The sequence below is a fragment of the Sorghum bicolor genome, chromosome 1 (genome assembly GCF_000003195.3).
Source record: "Sorghum bicolor cultivar BTx623 chromosome 1, Sorghum_bicolor_NCBIv3, whole genome shotgun sequence".
NCBI classification, from domain to species: Eukaryota; Viridiplantae; Streptophyta; class Magnoliopsida; order Poales; family Poaceae; genus Sorghum; species Sorghum bicolor.
In genome coordinates, this window is record NC_012870.2 from 67,947,695 (window position 1) to 67,967,137 (window position 19,443).

Genomic DNA, 19,443 nt, shown 5'->3' on the forward strand with positions numbered 1-19,443 from the left:
ATTTTGCAAAACTTTTCATACATAAAACATTAAATATAGATAAAAATAATAATTACACAGTTTAACTGTAATTTATGAGATGAATCTTTTGAGTATAGTTAATCTATTATTATTAAATTCAAATAAATTATTTTGTAAAAAATTTTGGAACTAAACAAAGCCTCAATCATATACGGGCACCTCGTTACCGTTTCCATTCTTCCATGTACGGTACGTTGCTTCGTTAGAGTCGGCGCAGAGGCAGGCAGCAGGCTCGCACAATCGATGACGGATGGATCTAATTCTGACCGATCCAGACGAATTGGTGCTTGGATTTTGCTCAGCAGGTCGTGCGGGGGACATTTCACTATTTGGGCGTCAACTAACACAGCTCTCAAGATTTGACCGCTCTCGAGACTTGTAACTTGTTTCCATGGCAACAAGCGTCAAGCGGTTCGAATCGGACAGGACAACACGGCGATTGTGCGAGCGTTCGCGTCCTCTGCATGGCGATTTCCAGCTTTATACCTACTGACCACGCATGCAACCAAACGCATCTCGTATTAACGTCCATAACAGAGCAGTCAACCGAGCAAGCAACCATGCTGTGCTCTGCATCACCATAGCCTTTTCCGGCAAAAACCTCCGGGTAGCAGCATCCTCTGGGCTCTGGCAGCCTGCCTGCCTGCCTGCACACGAGATAAAGGTGAACACAGGGCTCAGCTGGTTGCAGGGCACACCAGTACCTGCTTTCAAGGTTCAAGCTCTCTCAACTCCGCGAGGCCACGCCGGCCAGATGCCATCGAGCCATGTTGATGAACAGGTTTCACCAAACAGGACTGTTCCTGACAAATTTGGCAGGGCCCAGGCCCAACAGCCCCCTGCCCAGTGCCCAGTGCCCACCGGCTCGCCCTGGCGCTTGGTTCATGATTCATGAACGTATCGATCGAGATGCTAAATGAGTCGAAGAGAGGGTGATCTTGTGCTGGTCATACAAAAGATCGCATGTCAGCTGACCACCAAGCTAGTACACTTCATCATGCAACAATAAGCTTGGTAGGGTTGCCAGCCACCAGCTAATGGAAGGCATGGTCCAGAAACAGCCTATGTAGATACAACTACTGCATCCGTCCTATCTATTTTTAGTCAAACTTTTTTTGTATTTAGTCAAACTATCCAAAGTTTGGCTAAATTTATGGGATATAATAGATTCGTCTAAAAGATTTGTAGAATTGAGTATTCAAATTTATGACACAAAATAGGCAAACAAAAATATGATCCATAACAAACCTAATAACACTTATTTGGTATCACAAATATTATTTTTTTTATAAATTTCATTAAACTTAAAATGATTTGACTCCGCACTATACTTAAATTGCACCCTTTTACGGATGGAGTACAGAGAGTCTGCTCCATTTTTATTTTTATTTTCAGACAGTGAAAATGCTGCTCATGCAGAAACATGATGACCCAAAACAGGAACTGCTTTGCAAATAGAGAAGTGAGGTCCATGCCACTGCACAAACACATGGCAGCTATGGCCTAATCCATGGGTTCTGAGGATGAAATAGCATAAACAATCTGACCATTGGTCTAGTCATGACTCACGAGTCCCACTGAAATTATCAGACTAAAACACCGAACTCCAACCGGGGCCAAACCTGTCACCTTAATCATTTGGAAGATGGTAGGAGGATATTTAAAAAAACAGACACACAGGTGTCGACTGTACAACATGAGTATATATAGGTCAAAGAAACGTGCCAGCTGCCTTCCGAAACTCAAGGTAGGAATCGCAAAAGAACTGGGGAACCAGCACAGCAGCAGCACCAAATGTGAGTCACCGAATCATGGATCCCATGCTTTCCACCTGTCCCAAACGCGATGCTGCCGCAACGGACCATGATGGATCGATAATTGTACAGTGCAACCAAATCATGAATCAGCAACAGAAACCATCACCAATTCAGGGAGCTACCACTAGTGTTGGTTGTAAAAGGATGACAGCTAATCTTGCTCTTATGTCGCCAAACAAACAAAACTGACAGGCCTGCCACAAACTGAAACTGCATTACCAGTGTATTGAGATCAACACATTTTCTTGCGCCATTCATGGATACTCAAAGATCACAATGCACGGCTGCCATGACTGCCGCAACTGAATCTTCAACTTCATGGCACATGCCTGCACTCATCATTTTGTTTTATTATTTGGACAAGGAGCATGTGCAAGACCGTGATTTGGAAAACTTCCGCTGTCAGAGATTTTGTGCTGCAGATAGGCAAGCAGACAGTGTTTTTGTATCACATGCAAGGCACCACAACCCTTTGCTTGGAATAAAATTGTTCGATTCAAAGAAACATTCATCAATGATTAGGGTTAACACTTAACAGGGTTCCAACAAATGGACTCCATACGGTGTTCCAAGCAATCAATGAACTGATAATAAACTACTCCATTGATACTGCTGTGCAGTTAGGGGAGACAATGGAGCTGGGTTACAAGCAGCATGTCAGCTATACATCATACAGGGGAAGTTAATCTTGCACTTCAAGAATAAAAAAAACACTTACCCCTGTGGGCCTAGGGCCAAATTGACAATCAATACAATGATGCAAGTAGAACAATCACCGTGAGTCTGACTACACCTTGGCATTCTTTCTAGCAGCTATTAGCTGTGTACTACCTGAATTATCTCTTGGCGAAACAGAATAGGATAGCATAATTTGTGCTGGACTGGGTTCGGCCTCTTCACGGAATTTGACATCAAAAGCAACCGATTGGTAAAGACAAACTTCATCTTCTTTACAGTAGTAAACCTACAAGATAGAATAGAACATACTCAAATGCATAATCTGATAATACTAAGGAAATTGCTTTTCTTTAGTTGATACCACCAGTAAATCTATGATAAAAATATTAACACCACAGTACTTCAGTTAACTAAGAAACAACAGATGACACACATAGCATATCGTAGAGCAAAGCCCCTCTAAACTTTGGGTTATAAATGACACACATGGTTTTAGCCTCGTACATCCTAACTCCAGCAGGGAATGCACACAATTTACGATGACCATATGAATAGGATGGTCTGTATTGACTATTTTCCTAGCAGGGAACTTGTACCCCCTGTAGTACAACTTGAAAGGATGACTGTAGCAATTGACTCTTGTTTACACTTATAATCATCCTACCTCGAGGCAATTTTTACCACTGCCCCATCAAATGGCACCAATTAATTACAACACTCTTTCTATATCTATTAAGATGCTTTCCCATATCTTTCTAGGATTAACTTGGTCATTTGTCACATCTTGATTCATGTGCCAAGAGATAAAGTAAGGTAGTGTTAATTATCTCACAAATTGTGCTCGCAAAAAAAAAATATCTCATCGGTGATTCCATGTCACTACCTTGCAGTTTATCCTTCCCATTGAGAAGGATGACGATATCCTTCTGAACTTCAGTGATGCCTGTCCTTCAGAGTTTAGAAATCCGCTCGCTGGCTCGATCTCAACTTCATTAGGCGGCTCTGTTTCCACATCAAATTTACTGCGAGCTTCCTACACCTCAGCCAAAAAATGTTAATACAAGCACTATTGAATGTTGTACCTCAGTCCCTAGTAATGAATGATGCAAACTTGCAAAGTAAGATAAGAAGAAACAATGTCTTCTGGTTATTATTGACCTTAGAGAAATGGTAACCATCAGGTACTGTGATTGCAAGAGACAAGAATCCTTCCTTTGAAGAACCACCATCGACAATAATAACATCTGTATCTGCTGATAACCGCCGTCTTAGGCGTTTCAATGCCTTTGGTTTTGGTGATGGCGGTTGCACTCCGATCAACTCTAGTGTCTTCACCTCAGCACCTTTGTCACTAAGAGTTATATATCTGATTGTGTTGTTGTTTGTATCTGCTACAAGAAGCCTTCCTGTACATATATCAGTGACGCCATTGTATTATATTCACTAGTGCAGCAGAACACAGGGGATAAATGAGGAGGAAAATTTTCAATGTAGAATGTCAAGAGCTGTATTTATTAAGTAATAACTGTATCAAGGCTAAAATTGCTAAAGGACACGGGAAGTGATGTTCTGTGGCCAACAGACACAGAAAAAAAGAAAAATTGGTGTTGTGTGGCCAATGGACACAGAAAGAAGTTCAGTTAATTGGCTGGCACTCTGCAATGTGATGATTTGCTGGAAGACACCATGCCCATTAAAATAATCGTTACCAGCTCGAGAGGAGAGATAATTTACCCTTAGCCCTTTCTTCTTCCACTCTCCCCTTTCTCTTCTTTCTCTTTCCTCCCCTTTTTCTTTCTCGTGTGTAGCAATGGTTTGGGCCAGGCACGTCAGTAGTGGCGGCAAGATGGGGGCTCGGCAGCCGACGCTGCACTGCACCTGACGAGCTGCATCCAGAAGTGGTGGCAAAGCAGGGTGCATGCACAACCGGTGACACGGGTAGCCCGACGCGCTGCAGCTGGCGGTAGCGGTGAGTGGGGCAAGCAAGCAGAACATGCCACACGGGCCGGTAGTGGTGGCGCCGTGGCAGGCAGGCCTATGTGAGCCAGGCACAACAATGGCGACTGAGGGAGAAGTGGTGTGGACCGAGCACAGCGGTGTTGCGGGAGAGAGAAAGGGAGGGAGGAAGAAAGGCCATTTCTCACCATATTCCTCTTTCATTTCAGGCTGGAAATGACTATTTTAATGGCGCGGTGTCTTCTGGCAAATTAAAACATCACCAGAGTTACAGTCAGCCAATTCAATTAAAACATCACTTTTCATGCCCCGTAGGAAATTTCACCTTGTATCAAAGACCTGACCATCTGTATTCTGTTTTTGAATTTAGCAAAAGGTGTTCGGATTCGCTACAAATTACTGTTGCAAATCACTCCCTCTTGAGAGTTTATCACAAACACATGCTAGGTTTTCTCTCTGGTGGACGGACACAAGTACAAGACAACAATTACTTGGGGTCTGTCATCAAATTGTGAAAGATTGGGGCAGGATTGAGGTGATTTCTCGCAGGAAATATAATTCTCAAGGAGCTTATCACATTGGCTCATCAGGGTACCGGTTGAAGAGGAACCAAAGAATTTTTCATAAAGCGCTCCAAAGACTAAGAGGTACTGTTGGAATAGAATGCTTAACTATGGGGGGATAACCTTTATATAATAATAAAAAGTTTAGTTATTAGTTGTTCCTAAGGGAGACTCACTCTCTGCTGACCCCCGAAAGAAAATCCACGCCTAGAAATCTGAATAACCTTGTTTTGTTTTCCCTTCAGTTTTTGGTCTTTTAGACATGCTGTACATTTTCTATCTGTTTTACTAAACAGACTTGATTGCGAATGAATTGATTGTAGAAGGGAAGTGAGGGTAGTGATAGGCAAAATAGAATCCAGATGAGATTTTTAGTTGTCAAATTCAGGAAACCAATTCTAGAGAAAAGATTATGCTATGGTATAAGTTGACTTGTATGGCAGTTATAGTAATTAACTGAAAATGAATAAATGCCGAAATTACCATCACCAACTTCAACAAGTCCTGCTGGCTCAGAAAGCTGCATCCAGAAAATTCAAAAAAAAATGTCATCGAGCTGTTCCTAGTCACAATTATTTGTTTGTCACAATAAGAAAAGAAAGTAGAGTGCTCAAGAAGCAACACCCTCTACCTATCTAAAGACTACAATTAAGCTAGATAGCAAGTAATGTGGATCATGTCATTTCGAAATGATTTGCATCATATCAGAAATTGTCAACTTAAGGAAAGAAGAAAAAAATGAGGTCCAAGTTTTAGCTCACTTGAGCTGCCAAGCCTGGACCATCCTTGTATCCTGCACGCCCAGTTCCAGCAATAGTTGTAACTTTTCTTGTGACAGGATCTAGCTTTTTTATCTGCCATTTCAGATTAGGATAAGAAAAACGAGAATGAATTAGAAAAAAAAAGACACATAATCTAATATTATTTATTAACAACGAATTTTGCAGATATGGAACTGCTCCATTATTATGAAATCTAGAACTGGAAAAATGGACTATGTGCACTGTTGGTATTCTAAAACCTGGTTCCATTTACTTGTAATATTGGACTAGTAATTAGTTTAATATAACCATTTTTTCACAGTTACAGTCACCTATGGCTTATGTGACAAGCATTACCTTTAACATGATTGTCATGCAATCATCTAAGTGTTGACTAATACTCCCTCCATCCCAAAAGAATGCACATCTCGCTTAAAAAAGTTCGACTCATGTACAGTGATTTTGAGACAGAGGGATTAAGTCATTGAGCACACAAAGGTCCTCACCTGTTCCCAGGAAGGTGCTAGATATTCAACTGGGGTAGGAGAAAACTAGTTGTTTATTTATTTGTTTTGGGTGGGTGGGAGACCTGGATCCTACCATCTGACAGTAACTATCATGTTATCGTTGTCAGGCATGGAGCCAGCGATGGGGCTGCCAGGCCTCTAGCACCCCCCCCCCCCCCCCTACGGCCGCCGGACCCATGGAGCCCCCTTAGTCTCCCTTAGGAACTTTTGTCATGGATGCACTTTAAGGAGAGGCCATAAGTTTATACACAAGAGGTTTAGTGCTGGATATTCTGGGCCCTATATAATGGCTGTAATCAGTACAAGCATTGATATCACATCTGGAAGTCAGCATAAGCAGTGGTATGTCATCAGGAGTATCTGTCCTGCTGACTGGAACATCAAGGGGGAAGTGAGAGAGAGGACTACAAGAACTCTGGAATGAAACTATAGTTTGAAAAGTATCAGGAGCTGCAGAGGGGAACGCGAGATACAGCAATGTAGTTGGAGGACCTGGAGCAGAAGGTGATGTGTCAGAAGCGGAAACAGGAGGCACAATTGGAGTCACAGTATAAGGAAAGAGGAGAAGATGGAACTAGGGGACACGGGAAGGCAAGAACTAGAGGCCGAGGAGAACAGAAGTTTAGGAACCATGCTCTGTACCATGTCAGAAGAAGAGGATAGGGAGAACATATATGGCCCCAGACTCTGGGCTAGAAGGACAACTTAACTACACACATATCTTACAATTGACAGGTGTCAAAATAAGGTTGCTACCTTATGATTGTAGGAATCAGCTATATATACTTGATTGTCACTGGCATAAGCAACACCCAAGGGATGCTGGAGTAGCACATCTGAGCCAGTCCCATCATAATCTCCAAACTGAAGAGACAAAAGTATCTGACTTAAAAATGCCCAGACAGATTAGCATCAAATAAATTAACAAAATATCTTTTGTATCTAGAGACAAATACCCTAAACAAATTTTCTGGAAATACTGGATCTCCTCCAGCCAGCAATCTTGAGCCTCCTGTCTTCAAATTAACAACTCGAATGGAACTGCTTTCACTATCAACAACAAATAACTCCTGCATTTCTGTGATAATAATTCCTGTAAGTCCTATACTCAGTTCCATCAGATCAGAAACAGAACGGGAAAAACGGAGTCAACAATTAATACCAGAAGCTAATGAAATCCCAGAAGGCTGTGCAAACGATGTGCTGGTGGCGCTGCAACATAAATTTGAATTTTCAGAAAATAAATTCAAAACTTCATAGGATTAACCAAATCAAGCGCAAGGATGTGCAGGAGCCAAATGAACACACTAAAGGAAGAAAAGTCTCAGGCTGATCACATAAGAAGCAAGCCTGTACGCTAAGATCTGGAATGGTTATTTTACTTCAACTATCATGGCAATTAGCATAAAAAAGAAACAACTAAACATGGCTTCAAGCTGTCAAATAGGGCCTGTTTCGCTGTTTAGAATAGCTCCAGCTCCAAGATCCATACAGGATTTGCAGCTTGTAGGATGAAATAAAGTGGTTTAGACATATGTATTTATCACAGGAAAATATCGCTAATGACATCATTAACCATCCATCAGATAGCAACTGTCATTAACCATCTTCATAAACATATTACTGCGCTGTAGGACCAATTAGAACAGCACATTTAGAACTTTCTTGACAGATAATTTTTTTGAAACATATTTCCTGACAGATAATGCCAGAATCTGTTACCTTGAGCCATTCAGATTCCTCTCATAGCCATCACCGCTAATAACTTTGGTTACTCCATCACGTACAATGTGCTTCCAGATCTGGTGTTGCCCAGCCATTGCAATATACACGGTCTCCTCTGTGGGATCGTAGCATACATCCCATGGTGAATTTAGGACCTGCATGAACACTTTCCAGTCAATCTCTTTTCTATCTACTGTAAGCAAAGATATGATAAAGTCAAGAGTGTTGGATTAATCCATTAATCAAGACCTACAGGTGAAGCATTACTGAATTACATGGACAATGACCCCCTCAAATTTCAGATAAACCCCGACTCAACCCCACATATCTTCCAGTTCTTACATGCATGGCCATTTGCCTCCTGTTCCATCTATATATAAGAAGGTGTGGTATGGCGTTGGTTGATGAATTGAGCCTGATACATAATCCTTGTGCATTGTGACTAGAAAACCATAATGTACTTTCACAATGTTATGATAAATTATGAACTTGAATTTATAGTTTAAAGTACAAATGTTTTGAAGACAGATTGCTAGAATGAACATGACTCTCACTAGTTACCTATCCCAACTTCCCATGATATGGAGTCAGTTGGTTCAGCATGCTGCCATCTAAGTATCATAGTCTATTTGGCTGAAAGCCAGCATACTAAATTTACTAAGGCGTAACTGTTTTTTTTCTAATGTTCTAGGATAGGAGGCGTTGCTCTTTAATCAACTAGTTCACACGCATGCAGACATGCAATATTTACTGCACCTGCATGGTTTCTCACCTTTCTATTCACGCTCATGCAAGTTACTGTCTTTCTCTCTCTATTGGGGACTAGTTAGCATGCACTTAGCCTTTAGTTGAGCGCTGGTCTCCATACGCATGGTACATGAACCAAAGTATCAATCGTGAGAGAGATCAGAAATTAAAACTTTTCTTGGTCTGCGCACAGAAGGCAGTTGCGCCTTCTATCCTGAGACGGAGGGAGTAATTTATACAGTCATCATCCCTAGACACAGGTAATTCGAATTTGTAAAGGGTTACGTATCTTGTAAACAAACAAGTCAACGAACCATGGATCTAAACCATCTAAGGCATCTCTAACTGCTAGTACCAGACTACTAGAGAATCTGTAAGTGTTTGTGGATAACCTGGACCACAACAGGGTTTCATTATGAGAATATGAGCAAAAGAATTCATGTCTTTATACAGACCAGCAATATTGTGGCTATACTTGTCTGATATATCATCTTCAAATATCAAATCTAATAGGCTGATTCCTGAACTATGCTCCTTGCAGTCAAGACAAGCTATTGATACTTTGCAGCTAGTTCCCAACTAAATTTCCTGTTCCTCTAACAGCCATGAATGCCACTTTGAGGGTGAACCAAACAGTGTTAGGAACAAACTATGTGGCTTATAGAAGTTGCATGCAAAAGTGTTTAGTTTCTGGTATGATGATTCCAGAGTAGTCAGGGGGAAAAAAGCCAGAGCATGCCTGGTTTGTTCCTTGACCTCCTCCTTTGTAATCAGATCCTTTCGTCCCATTTCCAGCTAGTGTTCTCACAGTCTCGTCCACAAAATTAATTTCTCTGAAAGGAAAAGAAGGCATTGAAAGCAGAAAACAACACACCTCTGAGCACATACTTAAACTATGCTAATCAAAATATTAAAGGAATAACTGCAGCCTTGTTTAGTTCACACCCCAAAAACCAAAATCTTTTCAAGATTCCCCGTCACATCGAATCTTACGCCATATGCATGGAGTATTAAATATAGACGAAAATAAAAACTAATTGCACAGTTTACCTGTAAATTACGAGATGAATCTTTTAAGCCTAATTACTCTATGATTGGATAATGTTTGTCAAATAAAAACGAAAGTGCTACAGTTCCAAAAACTTTTCAGTTTTCGGAACTAAACAAGGCCTGCTTGAAAAAACATCAAAACAAGGTGATCCCTGAGAAATGTTCCACCCTAAAGGAATTTTTTTTGAAGTATTATGCACTTCTTTGGTTTGTTTATGAAATTATACATACATGATCCCTGAGAAATTAAATGTAGGGCCTTCTGACATGAAGTGAAAAGAGAAGAGTTCGAGAACTTGATAAAAATCAGGAACTTAAAGAAGAAAACTACAGGCAAACAATTATACCTTTATTACTTTGTTTGGACTTAAAAAGTAGAAAAAAATTATAGATTTCTAATGTGAACAATCAAGTTTAATAGTTGCATTGAGAAGTCTTGTAGCCAAAGCTAACGAGGTGACTACCTAAAGCTGTTGCAGTGGAGGGGGAGGGTAGGTGAGAAAATAGTTTGTACATAAAAAAAACTATAGGGTCATAGTGTACCATGGCCACCTTATCCTAATCATGTTTGTAGAAATAGTTTTGTGGAACATTGCATACACATCCAAACAGTCCCAAAGGTCAGCTCATGAACGGAAATACCAAAGTTACTTTTGTATGAGAACAGGACACCTGATACATCCCAAGTACTCAACCTAGCCACGTAGCCTGCTTGATATAACTCCCTACTCCTAAGCCCAGGTACCACTTTCCTGGGTGTGTTTTTAGTTTTATGTTCTGATATACACTTGTAAAAGTGTGGAAGGCAAAAGTGACAAGGAAAACAAGTTTGAATATAACTACCAAGTGCATAAAAGAGTAGTGAGTGTGAATCAAACTGCAACGACACAGGTCACTAGTAAGTCATTTTACAAGTTCACAGAAACTGAATAATCTAATTCAATTCAGCAGAGGTACTTACCGCAGCGCGTGGTTCTCAGTGTCTGCAACATATAAGATATTCCTTTTGGAATTGTAAGCAAGACCCTGCAATAGGTGGCAATGAATAGTTGTATGACATTACATGCATGACAAAAGAAAGTTCAGATCAAGGAATTTGAATAATTTTGTCTCAAAAAAGATAGGCCTAAGAAAAAGAGCATCAGTTCGGAGCTTCAGAGCATGCTGACTAAACATGACAATGCACAACGCACTCCATTCGATTCAGCAGCAATTGCGTATGGACGACTACTATAGCCAAGTTATCTCAAATTGTTAGAATTAATTGCTCCTTTACTGTAATCCCCTAGCTACCTGTGCAGGCGCCAGGCTTCTCCTGGCCCTTTCACTCGGCTGGCCCTTTGGGCCACCCTCCTGTAATCTCCTATATAAGTGTAATCCCCTCTGTAATCTATTCATTAAGTATTCTAAGCCTGTTGGCTTCCTTTCTATCATGGTATCAGTAGACTAATTGGTCCTCTGCCTCATCCGCTTCCGCTCCCCCAGGCGCCCCGCGCCGCGCGCGCCCGCGCGTGCCCCTCTCGGCCGCCGCCCGCACCTCTCCTCTTCCCCTCCGCTCTCCTCCTCCTCTCACATTACCTCCAATCCCGGTATGGTTACCACTTCACCTTCCTCCTCTTTTCCCACCTCCATTGTTGTTGGCAACGGTGCCACCCTCCCAGTCGTTGGCACTGGTTTCTCCACCCTCCCTGGCCCGTTTCGCCTCAACAATGTCCTCATAGCCCCTGACATTATTAAAAACCTTCTTTCTGTCCGCAAGTTCACTACTGACAACTCTGTTTCAGTTGAATTTGACCCTCTTGGTGTTTCTGTGAAGGATCTCCATTCCAGGACCACTCTCCTTCGGTGTAATAGCCCAGGCCCCTGTACACCTTGCAGCTGCCTTCCTCGCCAGGCAGCCCGTGTGCACTTGTGGCCACTCCTTCCCCGACCACCTGGCACCGACGTCTCGGACATCCCGGCAAGGCCGCCCTTCAGAGCCTCGCTCATTCCTCCTCGATCGTCTGCAGCAGCCCTGATGACGACTCCCTCTGCCATGCGTGTCAACTTGGGCGCCATGTTCGTTTACCTTTTTCTAGTTCACTATCTCGAGCAGCTCAAAAATTTGACTTGGTACATTGTGATCTATGGACGTCACCCGTCACCAGTGTATCCGGTTTCAAATATTACCTAGTCATTCTTGATGACTGCTCTCATTTCCTGTGGACGTTCCCCCTTCGTCTAAAGTCTGACACCTTTTCTACTATTGCCAATTTCTTTGCTCATGTGCGCACCCAATACGGCTGCACCAACAAAAGCATCCAATGCGACAACGGACGTGAGTTTGACAACTCCACCTCTCGTGCTTTCTTTCTTGCCAACGGCGTTACTCTCCGCATGTCCTGCCCCTACACCTCACAGCAGAACGGAAAGGCCGAACGCATGATCTGCACCACGAACAATATCGTTCGCACCCTCCTCTTTCAGGCCTCCATGCCACCCTCCTACTGGGTTGACGCCTTGGCCACTGCCACTCTCCTCCTCAATCGGCTCCCCACTAAAACGCTTCACATGAGCACCCCCTTCTTCGCTCTCCATGGCACTCTTCCCTCCTACCACGAGCTTCGCGCGTTCGGTTGCTCCTGCTACCCGAACCTCACAGCCACCACCGCCCACAAACTCGCTCCTCGCTCCTCCCTATGCGTGTTCATTGGCTACTCGCCCGACCACAAAGGCTATCGATGCCTCGATCTCACCACGAATCGAGTCCTCATCTCTCGCCATGTCATCTTTGACGAGACCACCTTTCCTTTCTCCCTCCGTCGGCCCTCGCCTCCTCCCAGCGAGCTCGACTTTCTAACTGACGATGAACCTCTTCCAAATTTTGCCCCCCCTGCAGGTACACCTGGACACTACGGTTCCTCGTCCGCCTCTCGGCTGACTGGACGGGGTTCCCCATCAACTCGGGCGCCGCCACCGGGGTTCCCTGCTCCTCCGCAGGTCACCACGGTCCCCCGCCCCCACCCGTCGGGTGCCCCGAGCCCGGTACACGGCGTACCCTTCGCTTCGACGGGCGCTGTGCCTACGACATCCGCGGCGCCCACGATGCCTGCAGCTTCCGCGGCATCCACGCCGCCCGCGGCGTCCACACCACCCGCGACGTCCTCGCCGCCCGCGGCGTCCACGGCGCCCACGGCAACCACGCCGCCCGCGCCCGTGACACCTGCGACACCAGTGCCACACCCGACGACGGCGGTGCCCCCGACCCGGCCGCCCATCATCCACGTCTACACCCGACGCCCACCCGGCGCCCGGCTCCCTCCAGCGCCCGCCACGGGACCTGCCCCACGCCGCTCCAACATCGTACCCTCTCCACCGCGCTACATCAAGCAAGGTCCTCCGGTTCCTCCGGCGGCTGTCCACATCCCACCAGTGGTCAATTCCCATGGCATGGCTACCCGTGGCAAAACTGGGTACCGACAGCCACGTCTCGCCCTCCATGCGGAGGGCCTGTCACCGGTCCCGCGATCCTGCCGCGACGCCCTCACCAATCCACATTGGCGTCGGGCTATGGAAGAAGAACATGCCGCCCTGCTGGAGAACCACACCTGGGACCTCGTCCCTCGCCCGGCCAAGGCGAACGTGGTCACTGGCAAATGGATCTTCAAGCACAAGTTCAACGCCGACGGTTCTCTGGACCGATACAAGGCCCGTTGGGTCCTTCGTGGCTTCACCCAGCGGCCTGGCGTGGATTACGACGAGACGTTCAGTCCTGTCGTCAAGCCCGCCACGGTCCGCACCGTCCTCACCCTGGCTCACTCTCGGGACTGGCCGGTTCACCAACTCGACGTCAAGAACGCCTTCCTCCATGGGACTTTATCAGAGACAGTGTACTGCTCCCAACCCACTGGCTTTGCTGATTCTGCACACCCGGAACACGTGTGCAAACTCAACAAGTCCCTTTACGGACTGAAGCAAGCACCCCGTGCATGGTACAGCCGGTTTGCTACCTATCTGCTCTCCCTAGGATTTACTGAAGCCAAGGCTGACACCTCTCTGTTCATACTCCACCGAGGAAACGAAATTGGATACCTGTTGCTTTATGTGGACGACATCGTCCTCACCGCTTCGTCTCAACAGCTACTACTCCGTGTGATCACTGCCCTGAAGAAGGAGTTTGCCATGAAAGACCTTGGGCTGCTGCACCACTTCCTCGGCGTGTCTGTACAGCACCATAAGGACTCCCTCATCCTCTCCCAACGGCAGTACACCCTCGACATTCTTGAACGTCATGGCATGAGCGGCTGTAACCCATGCTCCACTCCTGTTGACACTTGTGCCAAGGTGTCCGCTACAGCTGGCCCCCCGGTGGCTGACCCCACTGCATATCGTAGCCTCGCGGGCGCCCTTCAGTACCTGACATTCACCCACCCTGACATTACCTATGCAGTCCAACAAATCTGCCTTCACATGCATGATCCTCGTGAGAATCATCTGATTGCAGCCAAAAGGATTCTACGCTATCTTCAGGGCACCCTCAACTTTGGTCTGATCATTCCACGGTCTGTCCCTTCACAGCTCATTGTCTATACCGATGCCGATTGGGCAGGCTGCCCCGACACCCGTCGTTCAACTTCAGGCTATGCGGTTTTTCTTGGTGGCAGCCTTGTCTCATGGTCGTCGAAACGACAACCTACTGTCTCTCGGTCCAGTGCTGAAGCCGAGTATCGGGCAGTTGCAAACGGTGTTGCTGAAATCTCCTGGCTGCAACAGCTCTTACAGGAACTGCACCAGCCCGTGAAGACCGCCTCTCTTGTCTACTGCGACAACGTCAGCGCCGTTTATCTCTCCACCAACCCCGTCCAACATCAGCGTACCAAGCATGTGGAGATTGACCTTCACTTTGTCCGGGAACGGGTCGCCATCGGCGCTGTCCGTGTTCTTCATGTCCCCACGTCTTCACAGTACGCCGACGTCTTCACCAAAGGACTACCGTCTTCGGTCTTCGCTGATTTTCGCTCCAGTCTGAACGTTCGCTCCACCGACGTTCCGACTGCGGGGGGGTGTTAGAATTAATTGCTCCTTTACTGTAATCCCCTAGCTACCTGTGCAGGCGCCAGGCTTCTCCTGGCCCTTTCACTCGGCTGGCCCTTCGGGCCACCCTCCTGTAATCTCCTATATAAGTGTAATCCCCTCTGTAATCTATTCATTAAGTATTCTAAGCCTGTTGGCTTCCTTTCTATCACAAATATCAAGAGCAAATAACATGTTTCTGTAAGAGCAATATCTATTGTATGGCAACAATAGTTGTTTCCTCACCTGAGGGCGGTTAAATAGGGCAGCATCAAATGGGCCATCAAGCAATCCTTCCTCAGAACTCCCAACTTGACATATGAACTGCCCTTCCAAGTTGGTCACCACCTTACAGAAGAGAGAAATAAGGCTTTATTAGTAAAAAGAACAAAATCAACTTTCTATGATAAGCAAATCAGTCTGATGTGCCATATTGGTAGAAACCTAAAAGAATAAGAACAAAGATACTCACAATTCGATTATGATTGCTGTCTGATATGAATAATCGATTGTTCTGCACATCAACAGCAAGTTTCCCAGGAAATTTGAGAGGCGAAGTTAGTAAACGACTATCCTTGTCCTTTTCCAATGCCAAGGGAAGGGGGTCATTTCGTAACAGTTCCTTCTCTTCATAAAATTCAAGTGCTGCACCAATTACTTCATCCAGATCCTGAAAAGAGCATGGATAAATAGATTTTGCTGACATGAACTATCAACATGACAACATACAGACAATAACTACGATGAAACAAGGCTAGATGAGTTACTCGAGTTTTCTTTTCTTTTCCTAGGCGAGGGGCGCAGGAGCACCACCATTAGATTGAGTAGAGGAAATTTATGTACAAGTCTTGGAAATGATTTTACAGGACACGAAAATATGGAGTTTTTCTCAACTACAGTAACGAATTTTTAGTTTATGTGCTTTAGCAAATAACGCTAATGCGATACATATACTCCTATTTTTCAAAATATATTCCTCCTTTACTAGGAACTACAGTTTCAGAAAACTCTGCCCCTTCAGTTTTGCAATTTGCAATTATACTGCTGAAATTACCAATTGAAAGTTGCAGGGTTGTTAAAATATCTCGATTACCAAACTTAAGCATGGCACAACTCCATTAAATATTACACATCTTTACCTCCTTTGGCTGTGCATATAAGATAGTTGGACAAACACTGTGAATGGAAGTGGTAATAATCACGCTCAGGTATGCTGTGGCATTAGCAACCACCAGCAAGAATCAGTATACACCAAAAGGTACAATATTTAAGTAGGTGTTATCCAGAGCCAAGTACTATTGGACAATATTCTGGGGCTCCGTGTAGTGGCTGCAAGTGTGTAGAATCTAGATGGTACAAAGCATCACATAACAGCACAAAGCACAATCGAAGAACCTATCTCATACAGTAACTTAACAACATGCTATTATTTGGTGGTGTCCACACATCACATAACAGCACACAGCACAATCAAAGAACCACTCACTACTATTACACAACAGACTCACAAACTCAATCACTCACTACCTAACTAGGCATCACATTCCAGCAACTGTCTGGCATGGATCAGAACCCAACTCCAGTTGCGTTCAGCGGCCGATGGCGGTCCTTCCAGAAGCAAGCGTCAGGTGCCAACCGCGCTGATGATCGCATCGGCTCCGACTTGCACCTTTTCAGAACGAATGGGGCGTAGGCTGCCGCATTGGTGACCGGTGGCAGCTCCAGCTTCAGCTTCTGTTCTGTTGTAGCTGGTTTCAGTGGTGGTGTCTTCTGGACAACTGGACATGGCATGGGCACAGCTGAGTTGACCGTCGATGGATCTTTGCTCTCTTGTACATCATTCATAATGGTGGTGCCTTCTGCATTCTCCTTTTTTTCAGTCTCCACTGTTCCAGTAACAGAAGCCTTCTGTTGCCGGTGATTGCGGTTATTCTTGCCCTGGTAAGACTTCCAATGGACAAAGTCAGTGCTGCAGACCCATGTTTCCTTGGAGACCTCCATGGAGAGCTTTGGCTCATACATCATCAACAGGAGGCAATCTGGTAACTCGCCACTCTTCTTCCTCCTCTGTATCACTGGTCCTGCCCCACCTTCACACTCTTCTGCTCTAGTTTCTACTTTCTCTACTTCCTGGTTCGTTTCCTCGTATTGTGTTTTTCCTTCTTCCTCTACATTCTCGGTAGTTTCTTCTTCCTTCCCATCGTCATAGAATTCTTGTCCTTCCTCTGCACTGTTTGGAGCAACATCACAATCTTTCTCTGACTCTGCCTCAGAAGAAGTCTTCTTCCCCTTTCTGGATGCCATCAGCACCTTAGGCTCTGCAACAAGATGCTCCTGCTCAATCGAGAAGCTCCACCTCCGGCCATCTCTATCAATGGAGAAACTAGCTCTCCTTGAGTCCTTCAAGCTTGAGAAGCTAGACCGCCGTGCCTCCGTCTCGGCTGAGAAGCTGTGCCGCCTGCCAACCCTATCAGTGGACGATGAGGCCCTGCTGCTAGTGCTAACACGCCTCCTGCTACTCAACCGTCGCAATTTGGTGCGGTCCTCCTTCAGAGCTGCCGAGGGAGAATAGCTGCTTATTGACCTCCTCCCCTTCATTTCTTCATCAACTTTCTCTTGTGCTGGAACTTCTTCCTCACTGATCACCAGCTCCACCATGTCTGGCCCTTGGTTTTCCCTCTCTGTAACTTCTCCCAAAGGAACTTCCAACCTGGCATCTTTCCGAACAACATTTGCTTCCTCTACCCCTACTCTGCAGGATGCATCCTCCTTTTCTTCTACTAGATCTCCACATTTAGAACTCTCTTCAGCTTCTGCCTTTGCTTGACCTATCTCCCCTGCTTCAGCGCCATCATTTTCATCAGAACCACACTCTTCGCATTTCAAGTCTTTGACAGAAACAGCTGAACAGCGAGCTTCGTCTTTGCACTCCACTGGCTCAGCCTCAGCCTCCTCTTCCTCTTCTTCCCCGTTGTCGTTGAGGCACCCGGTCACCTCATTGTCCACCTGCTCCACGGTAGCTGCAGCTGGAGACCCCCAGAAGCGGGTGGCAAGAGCAGCCATGCGAACTGGGTCTGACCGGCAGCGCATTAGCAGCAGTGCATTCCTTGGGGGGATGCAGACACTCACCCTCCCCTCTTCTTCCTTCCCCACCACCAAGATCTCATCTTTCTTCTCCACTTCCACCTCCCCTACCATCACAGCCTTCTCCTCCTCCTCGACATCCCATCCTTCCATGACGAGCCCCACTTCTGATGCCCTCATCTCCTCTGCCGGCACAACGGCAGCTCCCTTGCCGACTTCGTCGTCGTCCTCCTCCTGGATCGCCAGGAGGCATCTCGCCACGGCAGCACCGCACAGCCAGCTACCTCCAGCAGGAGTGCCCTGCCGCCGCTTCTTACCACGGTGCGCGTCGGTGGAGAGCGCGCCTCGCTCACTGCCTCCGCCAGGCCGAGACGGCGAGCAGAGCGAGCGACCACCGCAGGAGCCAAATGTCTTCAGTGCCTCGCAGATGTTGACCGGGATCTGGTACACCCAGCCCTGGTTCTTGCCCTGGGGTCCGTCCCGGTCGTCGCCCGAGCGGCGGAAGCTGACCTCTGCGCTCCCGCCACCACCGACTCCGCCGCGCCTGGAGCGGGAGCGCAGCACAGCGGCGGAGGCGTGCTTGGGCTTGCGCTTACCGCCCTTGACGCGGACCTGACCGATGCAGGTAACCTTGGGGGAGGACGGCTCGGCAGGTTCGAATCCGCCCCGGCCGCGGCGGCCACCGCCGGTGGACCCGGACGGGAACATTGGGGACTGGCCGCCCTTGAGGCTGCCGCTGTTGCGGAGGCGGCGGCTGAGTGAGGGGTGCAGAGGCGGGGCCGGCACTGCCTCAGCTCCGCTTGCGCTGGCACTGCCGCGGCCGGGGCTGAGGAGCTTGGAGGAGCTGGAGGGACGGAGGGAAGACTGCGCGCTACCGCCGGCGACGGAAGCGGCGGAGGCAGCGGAGGGGCGGGAGGTGAAGCAAATGAAGAGCTCCGTGCCACCTCCGCCGCCGCCGCCGCCGCCACCCCGGTCCAAGTGCTTCTTGCGGCGCATGAGGGGGGAAGGAGGGGGGGTGTGAGGCTTGCGAGCTCTCTCACTCTCCCAGTCTTGCTTTGCTGCAACCTGCAATGCCGCTGCTGGGCGCCTGCAGCTTGGGCTGCGCTGGTCCGCTAGATGCGGTCGCCGGTGGGGAAGGGAATAATTAGGGTTTGTTGGTGGTGCGCTGGCAGTTTGTTGGTGACTGGTGACTCTCACTCTGAGACCTTGTTTAGTTTCCAAAAATTTTACAAAATTTTTCAGATTCCCCGTCACATCGAATCTTTAGACGTATGTATGAAGTATTAAATATAGATAAAAATAAAAACTAATTGCACAGTTTGGTCGAAATTGACGAGACGAATCTTTTGAGCCTAGTTAGTCCATAATTGAACAATATTTGTCAAATACAAACGAAAGTGCTACTATTCCTATTTTGCAAAATGTTTTGGAAGTAAACAAGGACTGAGTGAGCTGTGGATAG

At 46.4% G+C, this 19,443-nt stretch overlaps 2 protein-coding genes across 5 annotated transcripts in view; both read right to left on the reverse strand.

Annotated features, from left to right (window-relative positions):
* The window catches only part of LOC8081067 (NHL repeat-containing protein 2), a 28,518-nt gene continuing 11,477 nt past the window's right edge, over nucleotides 2,403–19,443 (reverse strand). For 2 of the 4 annotated variants that reach the window (XM_021464643.1, XM_021464637.1), the window contains 13 exons: nucleotides 15,370–15,567; nucleotides 15,144–15,245; nucleotides 10,807–10,871; nucleotides 9,535–9,628; nucleotides 8,046–8,203; nucleotides 7,486–7,535; nucleotides 7,280–7,401; nucleotides 7,080–7,187; nucleotides 5,797–5,889; nucleotides 5,519–5,555; nucleotides 3,675–3,922; nucleotides 3,400–3,549; nucleotides 2,403–2,802 (listed from right to left, as the gene is read on the reverse strand). In XM_021464643.1, coding sequence (XP_021320318.1) covers nucleotides 2,626–2,802; nucleotides 3,400–3,549; nucleotides 3,675–3,922; nucleotides 5,519–5,555; nucleotides 5,797–5,889; nucleotides 7,080–7,187; nucleotides 7,280–7,401; nucleotides 7,486–7,535; nucleotides 8,046–8,203; nucleotides 9,535–9,628; nucleotides 10,807–10,871; nucleotides 15,144–15,245; nucleotides 15,370–15,567 — 1,602 coding nt within the window. In that variant the 3' untranslated portion in view covers nucleotides 2,403–2,625. Of the gene's footprint in view, nucleotides 2,803–3,399; nucleotides 3,550–3,674; nucleotides 3,923–5,492; nucleotides 5,556–5,796; nucleotides 5,890–6,534; nucleotides 6,816–7,079; nucleotides 7,188–7,279; nucleotides 7,402–7,485; nucleotides 7,536–8,045; nucleotides 8,204–9,534; nucleotides 9,629–10,806; nucleotides 10,872–15,143; nucleotides 15,246–15,369; nucleotides 15,568–19,443 lie in introns of those variants that run through there. The other 2 variants (XM_021464647.1, XM_021464653.1) reach the window with 2 other exon arrangements.
* Nucleotides 16,083–19,246, reverse strand: LOC8081066. Its single transcript, XM_002467922.2, has one exon. It carries the CDS (start codon nucleotides 18,975–18,977, stop codon nucleotides 16,464–16,466), a length of 2,514 nt encoding a protein of 837 aa, XP_002467967.2. The 5' UTR covers nucleotides 18,978–19,246; the 3' UTR covers nucleotides 16,083–16,463.

Bases quoted from the DNA above. Each gene is read 5' to 3' on its own strand.
- LOC8081066 (XM_002467922.2), bottom strand. From the start codon at position 18,977: ATGCGCCGCAAGAAGCACTTGGACCGGGGTGGCGGCGGCGGCGGCGGC.